The sequence below is a fragment of the Petromyzon marinus genome, chromosome 35, assembly GCF_048934315.1.
Source record: "Petromyzon marinus isolate PM22_M1 ecotype Great Lakes invasive population chromosome 35, UKy_Petmar_22M1.pri1.0, whole genome shotgun sequence".
Taxonomy (NCBI): Eukaryota; Metazoa; Chordata; class Hyperoartia; order Petromyzontiformes; family Petromyzontidae; genus Petromyzon; species Petromyzon marinus.
In genome coordinates, this window is record NC_133701.1 from 5,273,713 (window position 1) to 5,291,192 (window position 17,480).

The following is a 17,480-nucleotide window of genomic DNA, read 5'->3' on the forward strand; positions in this document are numbered from 1 at the left end:
ATGAACCAAGTAGCTCAGTGGGCCTTACCTGGTAAAATAAAAAAAAGTGTTTTAGTTTAGTACCACGCCGACGGATCATTGAGAATGAACTACAATGGCAAAGTGTGCGCCTCTCCGCGCTGACCTCCTGCGATCGCTTCCGTCTGTCACGCGGAGACACGGATCCGTCGCTCGCGCTCCGCCGCGGATGCTCGCTCAAGCCCGTGATTGGTCGGATCGGTGAGGAGGTGTGGCTCCTCAGCCGGATCGGTGAGGGGGAGTGGTCTTCGAGGAGCTCCTGTGCGACGCGCAGGGGAAAGCGGAATTAAACGTCACGACAAAAACTTCGGGAGCTCGACAAGGCAAGGGCCAAGAGATGGTCAGATGGAGGCGGGTGGTGTAGATAGATCAATGGACAGACAGATGGACGGTCAGACAGACGGACGGATAGATGGACAGGTGGACAGACATACCACATTGACGCACACATGAATGGAGCTAGCACACCAACAGCAGGACGGACAAAGATAATCAGACCAACACACTGAGACAGTAGGAAAAAAAAACAACAACTAGATGGACAGATATATAAATATATCGGCAGAAATTTGGGACAGATCTGGCCAACAGACATATAACACAGACAGACAGATGGACGAATGGATACACGGACATAAAAAAAAAACTGACAACTGGAGGAATACGCGCGCACACACGGGTGGACAGACGCACAGACCGACCGGTAAAAGGACAGGCAGATGCACGACGCATACAAAGAAGCGGACACACGTGTACACAAACAGATGCCCGGTCGCGCGCACAGACGGACCCACACCTGCATGCGTGGGGGCGTGCGCTCGGCGCTGCTCTCGCCGCGAGCCAGCCGGGCGAGCGGCTCGGGGATGCTGCTGAACAGCACCTCGCCGTGGTTCTCCACCAGCAGCGTCAGCAGCCGGGCCGACACGAGGGCGTCGCCCTCCGCGCCCTCCCCGTCGCGCGCTCGCAGCACGCACGGCGCCAGCGACTCCACGATCTGCGCACCCCCTCCCAATCACGCCCAAACAACGGCAGCGAGAGCGGCGGAGGCAGCGGCCACAAAAGACAGCGGCGACGTGAGTCCAGCGGCGCTTGTGCTGTACCGTATTTGTACCGCCACCCCTTCTTGCCCGCGTCGCAGCCTTTAGCGAGTTGGGGTGGGGGGGGGGGCGAAGTTTCACAATCAGAGCGTTCGGCACCAAGGCCACGTGGCCCGGCAGGATTTGAGGTAAGTGGCCCAGCTAGGCCAACACAAACGCAGCCCCGGGGTTTGTCGATCCACTGTCGGGTCGCGGAGGGATTTTTTTTGTTCTCCCCAACTCTGGTGAAAGCGGGAAGTGCAGATGATGGAGCAGAGTGCAGTACAACACCGTATTTTGGCAGCACTGTTCGCTACCCCACCCCCACTTACTGACAGTGAGCGAGCAAGTGTGAGCATGTGGAGGCACAGGTGAGCAAGTGCAGTCAGCAGGAACGGCTTAAATCGGGGGCAGGTTAATCGGTGCAAAGGTGAGCAATCATTGGGGGAGTGCACAAGTAAACCAGTGCGAGCGGGTGCACGTGTGTGTGAAAGCACGCGGGCGAGTGGGCGAGTGCAAGCGCGTGCGTGCGTGTGCGCGTGCGTGCGCGTGCGCGTGAGCGAGCGAGCGTACGTGCGCCCGTGTGCCCCGCGTCGTGTGCAGCGGAGGGAGCCGGCCGTTGGCGATGGCTCGTGCCGCCATGCGCGTCACCAGCTGCAGGCGGCGCCGGCTCGGGGGCGGCAGCAACAAGCAGCACACGCGCAGCGCCGCCACGCACGCGGCCTCGCGGCCCGCGCCCTCCGGGCCTGGGGGTACGGGTACGGGAGGGGGGGGAGGGGGAGCAGGGTCACAGGTCAAAAAGGTCATTTCTATTTACTATTTTTATTTCACCAGGTTAGGCCCACTGAGTTGTATAGCTCTTTTTCAGAAGCGACCTGGCCACAAATAATAGCTCAACGAAGTGGCTTATCAAGTGCCATTTAGAGCAGCCAAATACTCTGAAACGCATGTTGATTTTAAATGTGGAGGGAAACACCGGACGACCAGGAGAAAAATCCACGGGACCATGGGGAGAGAGACATGCAAACTCCAAATATCAGTGTCGGGTTCAAACCCACGGCCGACGATTAGGAACGTTAGCAAGGGCTGAATTATTCACAAGGCGGGTGGAGCCCTCCCTCCCCTATGTCTACTCAAATGTAAACGGCGACAAGCCAGCGGAGGGATTGGCGATTCAGGGATCAGGGGGCAGGGGGTGCGACTGCACGGACGGCGGGTGAGGAAGAAGCCAGCAAAAGGGGGTTTGCAACGAGCAACATCGCCGTAACTCACTCGGCACCAGGGTGGGGCCGCTCGCTGCCGACTGGACTCCGAGGTACGACGGCGTGGGGCTCGGCGTGGGGCTCGGCGTCGCTCCGAGGTCGCCGGCGCTGGCGCCGAGCGCCAATCCGCCGCGCCGTCCCCAACCGGCGTCAGCCCGCGCCGCGCCGTGAACGTCGGCGCAGCTGGCGGCGCGGCGCCGCCCGGCCTGCATGCGCCGCTCGCACGCCGACAGCGACGCCACTCGCGGGCGCGGCTCCGCGGTGGAGCGCCGCTCGGGGGGCGGGCTCCGCGACGTGCCCCCCCCCGCGACGCCGCCGAAGCCGCCATCCCACCGCGGGTCGCCCGCGTACTCGGGGAGGCACGTGTGCCAGGACCGTGGGCGCTGTGTTGTCCCCCACTCCTGGACATCCTGATCCAACCGCTCCGGATCCCCTGCCTCCCCGAGCTGCTGCTGGTGCTGCTGATGCTGCTGCCGGTGGTACTGCGGGTACTGTTGGTACTGCTGATGCTGCTGTTGCTGCTGCTGATATTGCTGCTGCTGCTGATGATATTGCTGCTGCTGCTGATGATATTGCTGCTGCTGATGATGATGATATTGCTGCTGCTGCTGCTGATAATGATACTGCTGCAGCTGCTGATGCTGCTGCTGATGCTTCGGCTGCTGCTGCTGCTGCAGCCGCTTCAGGAGGAAACTCTCGGCGCGTCCGACTGGACGTACCCAGGTTGGGAGTTCGGCGGACCCCGCGGCCGCCAGGCTGTCGAGCGAGAAGCAGCGCTGAGCCGGCGCCCAGGGGCTCACGTCGCCGTCGCCGTCGTCCACCTCCTCCTCCTCCAGCACGGCCAGCGCGTGGTGGCTGCGCCCGCGGTGGAGGGGGAGCGGCGCGGGGCGGGGGGCGGGCCGCACGAGACGTGGGGGGTCGCCCGCCGGCGCCGCCCGCGTGACGCTGTCGTGCCGCTTGACCCGCACGGGGGCGGCGCGACGGAACGGCGCGGCCTGCGTACGAGATGGCCGGCGGGGGTTGTGGCGGTTAGTCAGCTGAACGCGTGTAGTAGGCTTTCGCGACCGATATTATATCCATAATAAAAGGTTTTAGTTGTTTGGGTGAGATCGAGTGAATATAAATGCGTCACAAATGTCACTTTTATATTTACGCGATCCAACCACAAAAAAATGTACCTTCAACATGGGTAGCCGTGGTTTGATTGCAGCGAGAGATCACCCCCGTCCTTGAACCCATGCTTTTTCAATATCCACCCAACACCTCCGAGTATAATTGCTTAATCGCCATCTCAATCATCTATCCCTGGAGGAATCCGATGGGCTACAAAGACTCGTTTTTATGGGTCATTAGTATTTACATTACATCATGCCACCGTTACATGATGAGCAACAGGTCGCATGTGGTGGGGTAAAATATGGCGAACTCCTAGGTCTTCCGAGACATCTGTCCGGGGTGGAAGAAGTAGGCTAAAATACCCTCTTAACAGGCCGCTCTCCAGAGTGCCCTCTGATGGAGGCCCTTCTGCAACGTACATGCACGCACGTTCGTACGTTTAACTTCTTTCGCAGCGTACGTAGCCAACGGCGCTAATCGGAGGTGCGAGCAGGGCCGTGCGCACGTCACGTCGCCGCTTCCGCACCTCTACCCGACGTGGGCTGTGGGCCACTCGGCATGGCGCGACCTGCCACCCTCTCCGTGACGAGTTGACACAACGCGCCCCCACCCCGCCCTTCCCCCCGCTTCTCCCCCCTTACCGGCACGGCGTCGCTCGCGTTGCCCGCGGACGTGAAGCTCAGCAGGAGGTTCTCGGCCGAGGCCCAGGGCAGGTGAGCGGGGGCGAGGGTCGGCGTGGGGGTCCGCCGGAGGATGGGGGGCGGAGGTGGCGGGGCCCAGCGCTGGTCTCGCCGCGCCAGCGGCTCGGTAGGCCGGCGCTCCCGGTGCGCGGGCGGCGGCGGCGGCTCCTCCTCCAGGACGTAGCCCGTGAGGACTGCGGGCGCAAGCGGCGAGGGCGAGTGAGGCGGGTGGGGTGGGTGCGGAGTAGGTCAGTGAGCGAGTGCAAGGATGAATGGGTGAGCCATTGGGCGAATCGTCGAGCAAGCAGATAGGTGGAGGAGTCAGTGAGTGGGTGGGTAGATAGGAAAGTTTATGGGTGGGCGATTTGAGTGGGTCATTCAATGAGTGGGTGGATGGATGGGTGAGTGAGTGGATGAGTTGATGAGTAAGTCAATAGGTGGATGAATGAGTGGGTGGGTAGACAGGTAAGCGAGCATGTGAGTGACTGAGTGGGACAGTGAACGGGTAGATAGATTGTGGAGTGGATCAGTGAGAGGATAGGTGGCTGCGTGAGCAAGCGGGTCGGTTGGTGGTTGGAAGGAGTACGTCAACACGTTAGCGGGTAATTGCATAGAAGAGTGGGAGCGATTGAGTGAATGAGTGAGTGGGTGGATGCATAGGTGAGCGAGTAGGTAAGTGGGTGAAGAGGTTGGTGGGTGACTGTGTAGGCGAGTATGTTGTTGAGAGGTGAGGGAGCAGGTTCGTGGATGTGTAGCTGAGTGGGTGGGTTAGTGAAGCAGTGAGTGACTGAGTGATTAGGTGCATGAGTGAGTGGCTCAGGGTAGGTGAGCAAGTGGGATAGGCACCGAGCACACCGACGAAGAGGCGGTAGAGCGGGAAAGTGAGGAGCGGATCGGCGAGCGAGCAGAAGTGCTGCGACACGGAGCCGAACACATCCCTCTCGAAGCCCGGATATGATTCCGAGCGACCCGCCTCGCTGCCCGGCCCTGCGGGACACAATGGGGGTCACAAGGTCACACGGTGTCGCAGGGGCCAGGCGTGTAAGGGGCGGCAGAAAGACCAGGCAAAAGGGAGGGAGCTAGTGCAATAGGACATTTTTTTAGGCACTTGTAATGTAGTTATGGATACTGCCACAGTTAATGCTGTAGTGACCCAAATCTGAACCCGACTGATCACTACTTTCCCCAGTGGGCAAATGGGATGGAGACCTCCAATCACACTAAAAGGCATGGTCACATGACGACCAGAAGTTCTGTACTCTGGTAGCCCGATCGCCAAGGCGACCGAAAGTGGTGCTTGTGATGATGGCGGCAGCTACAACGGTGGTGGTGAAGATGGCATCGGAGGTGACGGTGGTTGCACGGTGATGTGTTCCGCCACATGCACTCACAGTTGGCCAAGCACTTCATGGCAGTGAGGACCCAGTGCGGCAAGTCGTCTGTGGAGGTGGGAAGGAAACAGGGGATCGAGACCAGAAAATCAGAAGCAATTTTTTTTTTAATGAAACTTACATTTGCATTGGTGCCCAGGCACAGCATTGAGAGCAATGGACATGGAAGCAAGGGCATATGAGAGGGAGACGGGGGGCAGAAGGCAATGAGAGCAGGGAGCTGGCAACAAAACTGTACATAATGCACGGTCAGTCGAGGGAGTGACTCGATTTCCGAGCTCACTGTCGGATGAAGCTCAAAAGGCGTTGAAACACTGTGGATGTGTTGATGTTGAACTCAGCTGGGAGAAGTCTCAAGCCACTGGTGAGGAGGAGGAGCTGTGTTGGTCAGAATTTGATCAAGGGGTGAGGGCGCAGGGGGTGAGGGCTTAGGGGGCTGAGGGCTCAGGGGGTGAGGGCTCAGGGGGTGAGGGCTGAGGGTCTGAGGGCTCAGGGGGTGAGGGCTCAGGGGGTGAGGGCTCAGGGGGTGAGGGCTCAGGGGGTGAGGGCTCAGGGGGTGAGGGCTCAGGGGGTGAGGGCTCAGGGGGTGAGGGCTCAGGGGGTGAGGGCTCAGGGGGTGAGGGCTTAGGGGGCTGAGGGCTCAGGGGGCTGAGGGCTCAGGGGGTGAGGGCTCAGGGGGCTGAGGGCTCAGGGGGCTGAGGGCTCAGGGGGCTGAGGGCTCAGGGGGCTGAGGGCTCAGGGGGTGTTATGCAGCACCGGTGTCGTCCTGCAGGATGACGAGGCCGCGTCTCCCCGCGCCCTGCACGTTGCGCATGATGTGTGTGGGGTCGACGCTCGCGGGGTCCAAGAGTCCGGCGAGTGATGGCAGAGACAGCGCCTCGCACAACCTGCACATGCACACACAAAGACAACGATTCCCCGCACAGTCTTCAACAGACTGATAATCGTCAGTGGTGTTGACTGGGAGCTGGCAAATGAGCTCGGGTTGCCGGGTTCGCAGCGTGCTAACCGCTGCGCCACCGCTCCCCACATGCGTGCACGCGCGCGCACACACACACACAAAAAACACGACCCAAAGAATCGCACGTACAGCGCAAGCGCGACGTTGCGCCACTCGTCGGGGTTAAAGGTCGCCTTGGCACGAGCCGGTGAGGTCGACCCCGACCACAGCGACGGCGGAGCGTCGGCCTTGAGGCCGAGGCGCCTCCTGGCCGCGGAGCCCGAGTTCCTCTCGGAGAGCGGCTGCCGCGAGCCGCTGGACATGGACTTGGCGGGAGAGGCCACCGGGAACCTGTGGGGAATTATGGCGGGATTGAGACGTGGCCTCATTAGAAGAACAGCGCTTTTGGTAACAAGGACAATCATCGCCCATAGAGCCTTGATAGACTGTTGCGGACAAATACAGTTCGTGAGCACAAGGGGATGGTGTGTCGAGCACTGCACCCAGGCAAATTTGTTTCCCCTGTTTGAACACCAGGTGTTCATTTAAGGGTAAATAACCGAGGGGAGGTCCAGGACCGGTTCTGACATCACTCTCCACCGACGTTGGTCGTGGCCGGGAATCGAACTGGGGTTGCCGGGTATTGTCACGCAGTACGGTGACGCACGACTACACGACCACTCCCCGCACACATCCACTCTCTCGCACACTCAAATACATTTTTGTTGTTGTGAAAGCCGCACACGAATCCTGAATGCTCTCACGAACTGAATGCAATAATGTCACATTCCTCTCATTGCGGACTAGCAATAATGATAATGTCAAAACTGAAATACCCCCTTCCCCCTGCCCCTCGGGAGTAAACTCACATTCTTGGGCATCTGCCTCGCTGTCCCTCTCGGTGGGCTTTCCTAATCGTCGTGTCGCAGACAGAGTTGGTATCCACATACCATTTTTTTTGTTATTTTACCAGGTAAGGCGCCACCGACCTATGCAGCTCTTTTTTTCAAAAGCGACCTGGCCATCCTCAAATGATAGCTCAACTAAGTGGTTTATGACGTGGAAATTTACAGCAGCCAAGTCGCCGAGGCCACGGATTTAAATCCGGATTCCGGTAGCTCGCGATTAAACAGCCGGGTTCTCGAGTGCAGCGACGCGATGGTCTCGGCCTCGTCACCAATGACCATACGCCAAAAAAAACAAAACACCAATCTTAAAAAATTTAGTTTTGCATTTCGTTTGGTCAAATTCCAGCCGTGGGAATAAAAACAATATATACTGGTTGCAATTTTTCTCCGCGGCAGGCTGTTTGGGAAAGTGCGGCACACATAGCGTGCAGAAGAGGTGACCCGAAGCGAGCTCGGAGGGAGTCCCATTGTCTATCTCGGGGGTAGAGTGGGGGAATGGTCGTGCACTGCACTGCGACCCTTCCCAACAGACGGTTCGATTGCGCAAGAGAAATACATTGGGAAGGGACCAAAGCAGACTTTGTTGGGGGGGGGAGAGAGGGCGACCGACCACCTGCGCTCCCCACCGTGCCACGCTACGAGCACGTGCTCAAACCACACGCTCTGATGGCGCACAAAGGAGACTCCTTTATACGTATGTCGAACTTCTTTCGAACCGTACGTAGCCAACCGTGCTAGTCGTTTGGCTAGGGTGATTGTCCCTTTTGTGTCGTGCTATCGATTGGGGTGTTTTTTTGGGGGGGGAGGCAAAGGGGGCACTTTCTCCAAACTGCTATTTGAGTCAGAAACTAATTTTTGTTCAGTGGGGCAAATGCCGTGACCCCTTTCAGGGAACGAAAGCAAAGTGGTGTGGACACACCTGAAGGTGGCCCCAACTGTCTGCAAATCAACGTACAAGTCAGTAAAGAAAATATTTTGACTTTGTTCATGAATTTCTAAACGTTTGCAGAACTAATCTTTGTTTTTTTTGGTAAATCACGTAGAAATAAGAAAAATAAAAATACATTATATTATGTAATTTTATTTTTATTTTTCTTATTTCTACGTGACTTCACCGAAAAAAAACAAAGATTAATTCCTGCAGTCACGAAAGCATCAAATCTAGTTTGCAGAACTGTTCTCATGAAGACAGTTTTCTTTTAACACTAAGCACATTCAACAGTGGAGGTGGGGGGGGGAGGCGTGGTGGTGAAATGGCTGACGCCGTTGTCATCACACTGTGCTCAGAACCTTAGCTAACTATTCCATTCCCTGTCCACGGCTAACACATCAGCGGCAGGCGATATCTGAATCGGTCCCGAAGACGCCCAGGGGTAGCACCGCTATCAAAGCCAGCCCACCCCACCCCCCCCCACAGTCAAATCGCAGCCTGCGGTCGACGACTCTCATTTCAAACATTTTTTTTTAAATCAAAGCTGTGCTGCTATGAGGCACTTACACACCCGAGTCAACCGTAAACGATTTCAAAGTTGGTTGCCCAGCCGCACCTGTAGAGCTTGGAGTCGTCGCGCACCGCCTCCGTGCCCCAGCGTCCCTTCACGTCCTCCACGACGTGGTTCTTGAGGAACTTCCCGAGCAGCTGCAGGGTCTGCTCGCGCGTCACCGTGGGGCCGAAGTTCCGGTTGTCGCGCAGCAGCGCGTGCAGCCAGTCGGCCGCCTCGGCGGCCGTGAAGCATCGGTCGTGCGATCGCAGGTGCAGGCGGTGGCGGCGCACGGGCATCCCCGCTCGGAAGAGACGCGTCACCTCGCCCCACTGCACGGTCGCGGGGAGGGCGGTACACACGCATGCACGCATCAATACGTGAACCCCCCCCCCGGCACACCACTTCCAGGATACACCTTGCTATGGATACACCATCGCCCTGTGAATAGCCTCCGCCACCGCCCTAGCATCTTCGATAAGCTGCTTTAGTTTGGCTGCTGGAGCCTCTGGTGTTTACACTGCATCTTAAGAATCATAAGCATGGCCTTGTGTAGCTTGGGCAACTTGCAGCGGCCTAGAGTTCCTGAACACGCCGTAAACGAACACATTTATTGTCTTTGTTTCCTCAAATATAAGTATCGTTAAAGTCACATTTAGGGCAATGGGAACAAACAAGACAGAAGAAAAAACAAAAAATACGAAGCAACACAAACGAGATGGCAATAATGAAACAGATGGGAAAAGACTCTTGAATCGATCCATAACCCCCGTCATCGTGACAATCAAACAAATCGCCTTGCAGATACGCCTGCACATTTGCATTTCTTCGAGGCTTTAGCGGGACGGAAGGTGCTACGGCTGGGAGTGGGCTGAATGGGGAGGGTCTGTGTTGAGAGCCAAAGTTTGTATTTGCAAGCAAAAGCTACCCTTAGGCCTGTGGGTTCTGGGTGTACATTCACCACGGTGGCGAGGAATTTCAGGCCAGTGATGAATACAGTCTTCTCCTTTTAGTGAAAACATCGTCCCGCTTAAATGGCGTAAGAGGCGGATATGCCTCCGCCATGAAAGAGTACGTGAAGTGATTTATTGAATTTTTGTTGTTCATTTTGCTGCTGGTTAAAGTTGGAATTACAAACTGCCGCCTGTATTTTCCATGAAATACAGCCATTTTGTTTGCCGCGCAGTTCCAACTCTACATTGTGTGTTGCAACATTTAAGTGTCGGCCTCCGTTTCAGTTGCATTGCATTCCTTTCGAGAATAGAAAGATAGGAAAATGGAGAAGAGGAAGACCAAGAAAGTTTAGTAAAGACTCGATAAACAGTGATTTACAGGTCATTGAAATGGCTAGGCTGACTGAAGACCGCAAAATTGTGGCTAAGCTCAGTTTAACACGTAGGCTTTTGCGACCAATATCATCCATAATATAGGTGTTTTGGGTTGATGAAGCTAGTTGTAATTACTGGCGAAACGTCGTGTGACAAACCTTACTAATTGACTGTGTTGGGTAGTGGCGGGTTTAACGACACATTGGTATTTACGCGATCTAACCCAAAAAAACTGTATTATGTATGGCTAAACTGTAAGATAGAACCTTCTCTTCTCTACGTTTGCCTTAACTTAATGCAATTTGCTCAGATTTACTTAACAGCTTCTACTGGGTAACTATTCGTATGCCAAATAAAAAAAACTGGTCATCAGCAAACATTTTTGTTCAGATGTAATTCTCTCAAGGCCCCACCGATGGTGTGTAAAGTGCAGTCTCCAACTCGTATTATCCACTGTCCGTCTCACCTCTCTATGTAGGTGCTCTGAAGAAGCAAGGCCTCTTGTCCAAAATGTCACCTATTACATTGTTTTAGTTTTAAGGCCAGAGTGTTGTGGGCGATAGTGTTGCAATTGGTGATGTTAACTGTGCGCCACTGCCAATGCAGCAGCAGCAGCAGCATCGCCAACATAATATTTTTAGCAATTCATTTTTGGGTGCAATTCGTTTGGAGGGCAGCACCACTCGCAGCGGGCGTTAAGAATCGATATTGAGCCGATGAACCGATTCACCGTCACACCGCTAACGTCCGTCCACTGGCGTGGCCCAGCGTATCCATTTGTGCGGGTGGTAGAGCGGACCACAATGCCAGTGCTCGAGGGGATCCTGGCTCCGGGTTCGGCACCTGAATATTCAAAACCACAGCGGTGACCACGACCGTGGCAATGTGAATGCGAATTAATTCCACTCGGTGTTTATATGCATTTGGGCCGCCAACAACAGAGCACGTTTAATTATTAACGGAGCAACGCGTGGAGTTTGGCTTGCTACGGATTAATTAATTAAAATCATTGAAGGAAGTTAACACTCAAATTCTCCACACAGATGGCATCATCAATCAATCAATAGCTAGACTCTCAACTCCTGGCCAACTTGTATACGAATTATAAATAATGGAACGAATCAGACAGAATAAATGAGACACCTTTGCTATCACCACAGCACTTGTACCAGGCTAGGTGCACTTTAAGACCATGTGAAGTGACTAGGGACTTGCTGGCACGAGATCAAGGGACATACCTACGTGTTATGGGTCAACAGACTGAGCGTGCCGCACGATACAATACGAAGCTGGTGCCGGCTCCGACATTAACACTATGTCAGTGTGCGTACAAGGCAAATACTTTCTTCTAAGAATCAAACTTTTTCATTAAACCACGACGATGGGTGGTGGGGTGGTTAATCATTACATTCCTACCTGGAGCCACACACATCCACCTTGTTAATTTGGCCATTTCCATGCCCTACCTAGTGCCGGTGGGTTTTTTTCTTGTAACATTTTGTTCTCAAGATCTTCCTGTGGGTTTTATTACAAAACTTGTATTTTTTTGGCAAAGCGCACAAAGTCATCGTATACCCCCCCCCCCCCCAGGGGTTTTCTCCTGATCGGCGTAGCCCCCATCCAGGCAGCGGTCGAGGGCTAAGGAAGGGCACGTACAGTTTTTACCGCAGAAACTCTTCTTCGCGGGGCGGTGTGCGTGACGACCGACGGAGTCAATAAAAGGGAACCATCTTGAGAACAAACCGCACACGTGGACACGTTGACACAGAACAGGCCACCTGCACAACCACCCAAGGTGCCCCCCCCCCCTCGACTCCGACGCCCGCCCACGCTCCCCTCCTCACCTCCCCCCCCCATTGCCGACATCTCAAGATGAAGGACGGTTTAACCGCGCACAAAGGATCCCTCCCCTGGTTTTAAGGAGCTGATAGGGCCCTCATTGCTATGCCTGGGAAATGTTACGGCTGGCTGTCCGTGCGAGGGCACTTCACAGGTTTTTGCACAAAGGCTGGGGAGGAACAAAAACAACACACGACACACAGCTCAGCAGCATTACAAAATCACCGCACAGTTCACCGCCACCACTGCAACTCACGACACACCTCAACCCAGATCCGTAGAGTTTCACGGAAAGATTGCATATTTTTTTGCATATGCCTGTTTGTACACATGACACTTTGCACGGTCAATCCCGCTTGTAATGATATTTTGAGGAATATCTCAATGATGTTATATATCTCGCAATATCGTATACCCTGATATACCCCAAGTTATTTGCACATAAAGACGTAGCCCAGGATGCTATCCGTTATAACATGGAGGCTGCCCTAAATCGACTGGCTCACTAGCTTGTTTGTTATTCGGCCATATGGTGCATTGAGGACGAGGGCTGTTAAATTCCCGTGCTCCACTGTCCAGGCACTAAGTGGATTGTTACATCGCACGGACACGAGAAATGGTGGCAGCATGGGGAGGACTTCGTGCATCAGTGGATTGATCATAACCGGTGATTATTATGAATGTTTTAAAAGCAAGTGTCCAAAAACGCAATCGGTAGTGCTTCAGAATATTCATTTCATCAAAATCTCTACTTATCCTGGAGAAATCCGATGAGCTATGAAGCTCTTTTTTTTACAAATTTCCAGTAGAGGCGGGTCAGAAAGTTACAACAATATAAAAAACAATAGGAGTGCAAAGTATAGGAAAGGTAATCAAATCACTAGTAAATAAATAAAACTGGTAAAGAATATAAGTTCAAATTCCATAAGTAACCCAATTGCCAAGCTTGGGCAAGGCAGCAAAACAACAGAAAAAAACTGTCCCAGACTACACCAAGACAACAACACACAGTCCCTCAACAGAAATTGCACATTTAAATTTAACTGTCGATACATGAGTAAGGATGAAATTTACAAATCACATTTTGCGAATGCGATTATTTCCATTGGCGGTCCCCGACCCAGCGGTGGAAATTCCACATTCCCATGGTGGAGACCAGTTCACCTCTAGCACGACCGCTGTTGAATCCTTACAAAGCGGTACTTATTTTTAATCGACTCTGGAGATATGATGGGGCCCAAATCTTGACTTAAAGCCTTCGTGATTGCAGGAATTCATATTCTTTGGGTCTTTCGGTAAAGTCACGTAGACCCCATCTACATTAAAAAAAACCTATCTACGTGACTTTATCGAAAGACCCAAAGAATATGATGGGCCCAGTCGACCCCTGACTGGAATTTTAACCCCCATGGGCCTTTCCTGCTTTGAATCAGACGCCCGTGCGTAAATGTGTGAGGGTGGTGCGGCCATAAACGTGCAATGTCTGACCGCCTTTGTCTCCCCTTTAACTGGTGTTCGTGCCCAGCGGTTTAACAATTCACTTCCGCTGTGGTTTGGTGAGTTGCCGTGATTAGGGTTTTCAATCTAACTTAAAGAGTCAAAATATTTGCCGCTGTGTTTCATTTGGCGGGAAATCTACCGGCGTCAGTTCGATGCAACATATACGGTATACGAACTGAAACACATGACTACTCACGTTATTCAGTGTATCGTGAGCTTAAGCATCTATGTTAATCAACAAGCAGACACGTTGTTACCCGCAAATGCGAAACAATAGGAGGGACGGCACAGTACTTCTCGCACCGCACGATGGAACCGGCAATCTGGGTTTAATTCATGGCTATGGTGAACATCATGAGTGGCGAGTGCCACCTGAACTCGTTCTGAGCCTTCCCTCCCTTCACTAAACCGCACTGAGCCAGACTGGTGAGCTATCGTACAATAATTTCCATGATCGAAACGATGTGGGGGAGACTTTGATCCAGCAGTGGATTGACAAAGGGGGCTACAATTACGAAATAATTATCGCACAATTACACCAGAACGGCCACACTATTTAAGAGAAAGTACCTGCAACATAAAATATGTCGTTGACCATCACTGTCTGAAAAACAACGGGACTTTGTAATAAACAAAAAAAACGGACCCAAGATGTTTTGCACTCGAATGAATGTTGAAAGGCCTCATCGCCCATATGTACAATGCTGAGCCAGTGGTGAAAATTCTACATTCCCATTCCAGGGAGAATAAACCTATAGGAAAACACCATTTGATTTCCCACAGTGGTACACATTTTAATGACCCCAGAAGAATGAAGGGATGATGGGCCCTAGTCTACCTACAGTTTATACACCCACGTGAAAAATACAAATAATCAACAATCTCAATTCATATTCTTGGTTCTTTCGGTAAAGTAACGTAGAAGGGAAATAATAAAAATAATAAACCAATAAAATTATCACGACGTTTCGATTGCAACACAAGCAATTATCATCAGGTGTGAAAACCACAGCAAGAAAATTTTGAAAACCCCCACTTTATTACAATTTTTCTTGCTGTGGTTTTGACACCTGATGATGATTACTTGTGTTGCAATCTAAAGGTCCTGAGAATTTTATTGTTTTATTATTTGTAATATTTAATTATTTCCCTTCTACGTGACTTTACCGAAAGAACCAAGAATATGAATCCCTGCAGTCACGAAAGCTTTAAATCGAAAAATCTCAATTCATATTACAGTATTATCATCATCATCATCATCAGCCATGACCAACCCAAAAACCGTCACCATCTCACGCGGTCGTGCAGTATCGCAATCCGCAGAGCTTATCTTTTAGCTCCATCTCCCTGGCGGACTGTCCTCTTGGTGCCTTAAACGTCCTCACTCATTTCGACCCCACAGAGCCACCCACTCAATCCAGAGGCAGGATGTGACCCAGCCCAATTACTTTTATTAACGCACATACTAATGTGTAAGGGGCCGTCTATAAATGACGTCACGCGATTTTGGACGATTTTTGACCCCCCCCCCCATCGTCACAAGTCAGACCCCCCCCCTCAAATATGACGTCACAAAGCTCTGTCCCCCCCCCAAACCATAAACATGCTTCAAATCTCGAATTAAAAGCTTTCTTGACTGCAAGGATTCCTCTTCTTGGTTTTTTCGGTAAAGTCACGTAGATTGAGAATAAAACAAAATAACACGATAAAATTCTCACGACGTTTCGGCCACAACACAAGTAGCCTTCTTCAGGTGAAGGAACAGAACTGTCGGGACGACAGCGTTTCAATGAGGCTTCAATGAGGCGCTGTCGTCCCAACAGTTCTGTTCCTTTACCTGAAGAAGGCTACTTGTGTTGTGGCCGAAACGTCGTGAGAATGTTATTGTCTTATTTTGTTTTATTCTCATTCTACGTGGTGACTTTACCAAAAGAACCAAGAAGACGCTTCAAATCGCTTTAAACTATTGGCATTGTAGTGCGTATTTAATTTGGCGCTGCGCTCCGATGTTGTAGGAGAAAACATTAAAAAGTCTATTTAATTAAGTAGAACGTGATATCTATATTCATTTGAAGTTGGGCATTTTAATGTGACGTCACATTTCTCAAACTCCTCCCCCACCCCCCTAGGTGCGTGACGTCATTTATGGACGTGCGCGGTGCGCGTTTGGCATGAATTCAATGGAGGCTCACCGTTTGGCACCGGGAATCCTGGGTTGGCTGGCGGAGAGACCACCATTCACCCTTGAGTATCACTGCCACACGATCTCTCCTCCCACAGCAGAGGGATAACAAGACAACGATCCCCCCCCCCCCCCTCGTGTAGCCTCTCACGGACTTCTGTGGGCAAGTGCTGTTGGGGGGCAGCTATCAAGGCCGAAATGTCCGGCATGATTGCGCAGACACACACGGAAAGATTTACTCAGAAAACACCTTACGCGTCTTGCATGCCAATCGCTGTCCGCATCCGAGCTGTTACATAAGCTATGCCTGTGGTGTGTATAGTTATGAAACGCACCACACCAAAAAAAACATCATTAGCGTTGTTCTTGAGAATCCAAGTTACGCAATAAATAAGGACATAATATTTAAGTCATACGAAGGAGATACAACGACCGCTTGTTTATTTTCTAGGTGGATACGATTGCTGATGTGTGTTTTTATAAATAAATAACAGCAAGTAATTATTTGATTAACTAAGAAATACTAAATTTTGATTTAAAGCTTTCGTGACTGTAGGGATTCATATTCTTGGTTCTTTTTTATTGTTTCCCTTCTACGTGACTTTACCGAAAGAACCAAGAATAAGAAATACTAAATAAACATAGATGTGGCTAATTGGCTTAAGCGTTTAAAGCACTGGGTTCAAATCCGGCTTTCAAAAGCTGCGAGTTTATGATGACAATTAAACGTATCGCCTAAATGTTTAAAAGTTATTTGACCAATGCCCAGCTCTGCGGATTAAAAAAGAATGGTTCACTGCCATCTGTAGAACGTTTCTGTGCAGCAGAGAACGTGGGAAAAAGTGAGCCCTTGAGTGTGTGGCTAAAAAGAGGTCTCTTCAAGTGCGCTTAGAAAGAGTTCTGTGAAATATTTTTTTCTGCGGACCGTTCTCCAACTTGGGGCGAATGTGCCGCTCTGCAAGGGTACCGAATATGGACGCAGTCATCTCATGACACCAATAGGACGACTGCAAAAACATTATTTTTTTAAAGGGAAAGTTCTACCTATTAAAAAAAACATTATACGTAAAGGGACAAGGGTTTGTTTGTACACATACGCATCAAGGTGTTTATGAAACGATGTACTTTATTCTAGATTTAAAGCTTTCGTGACTGCTAGGATCCATACTCTTTTGTTCTATTGGGTAAAGTCACGTAGGTGAAAATAAAATAACAAAAAATCACCTACGTGACTTTACCCAATAGAACCAAAGAGGATGTACTTTATGTATGCCGAACTTCTTTCACACCGTACGCAAGCCAGCCACGTTAATCGGACGTGCGGGAAAGCAGTTGTGCCAATTACTGATGTGCGGCTCCGAACGCCGGAGCATGATAAAATCCGAATAACCAAAACACGGCATCTGCACAGATGAGCTGGCTGATAAGAATGCTGAGAGTGTGTCTGGACTCGAGAAAATGACAACTGAAGCACAAAGAGAACGATCGGAACAAAGTGGTGACACTGAACAGGGAAAAGTTCCAATATGGACAACCCCGGTGGTTTGGACGCGTGTCTAGAATGGATCCGGAGAGAATAGCGCACGTGGCGTTACGCACACACAACCACATGGAACGTGAAAACAAGATGCTTTGGATTGTGAAGAATGATCTTGAAAGGAAAGGGGGGCCCACAAGTCAGATAGCCGTGATGCCAGTACGAGCACCTCCGATTAGCACGGTTGGCTACGTACGGTGCGACAGAAGTTCAACATGCATA

The 17,480-nt window shown here is 51.7% G+C and overlaps 1 protein-coding gene across 2 annotated transcripts in view; it reads right to left on the minus strand.

Moving 5' to 3' along the window:
* LOC116948889 (uncharacterized) overlaps positions 1-17,480 on the minus strand; it is a 29,200-nt gene that overhangs the window by 7,600 nt on the left and 4,120 nt on the right. For both annotated transcript variants that reach the window (XR_012945972.1, XM_032966107.2), the window contains exons 2-11: positions 8,939-9,204; positions 6,634-6,834; positions 6,300-6,430; positions 5,544-5,591; positions 4,999-5,139; positions 4,114-4,346; positions 2,367-3,351; positions 1,668-1,840; positions 815-1,012; positions 125-277 (exon numbers count right to left, since the gene is read on the minus strand). Coding sequence is in view for 1 of the 2 variants with exons in the window: in XM_032966107.2 (XP_032821998.2) it covers positions 125-277; positions 815-1,012; positions 1,668-1,840; positions 2,367-3,351; positions 4,114-4,346; positions 4,999-5,139; positions 5,544-5,591; positions 6,300-6,430; positions 6,634-6,834; positions 8,939-9,204 (2,529 nt within the window). In the remaining variant the exon portion in view is untranslated. The remainder of the gene's footprint in view (positions 1-124; positions 278-814; positions 1,013-1,667; positions 1,841-2,366; positions 3,352-4,113; positions 4,347-4,998; positions 5,140-5,543; positions 5,592-6,299; positions 6,431-6,633; positions 6,835-8,938; positions 9,205-17,480) is intronic.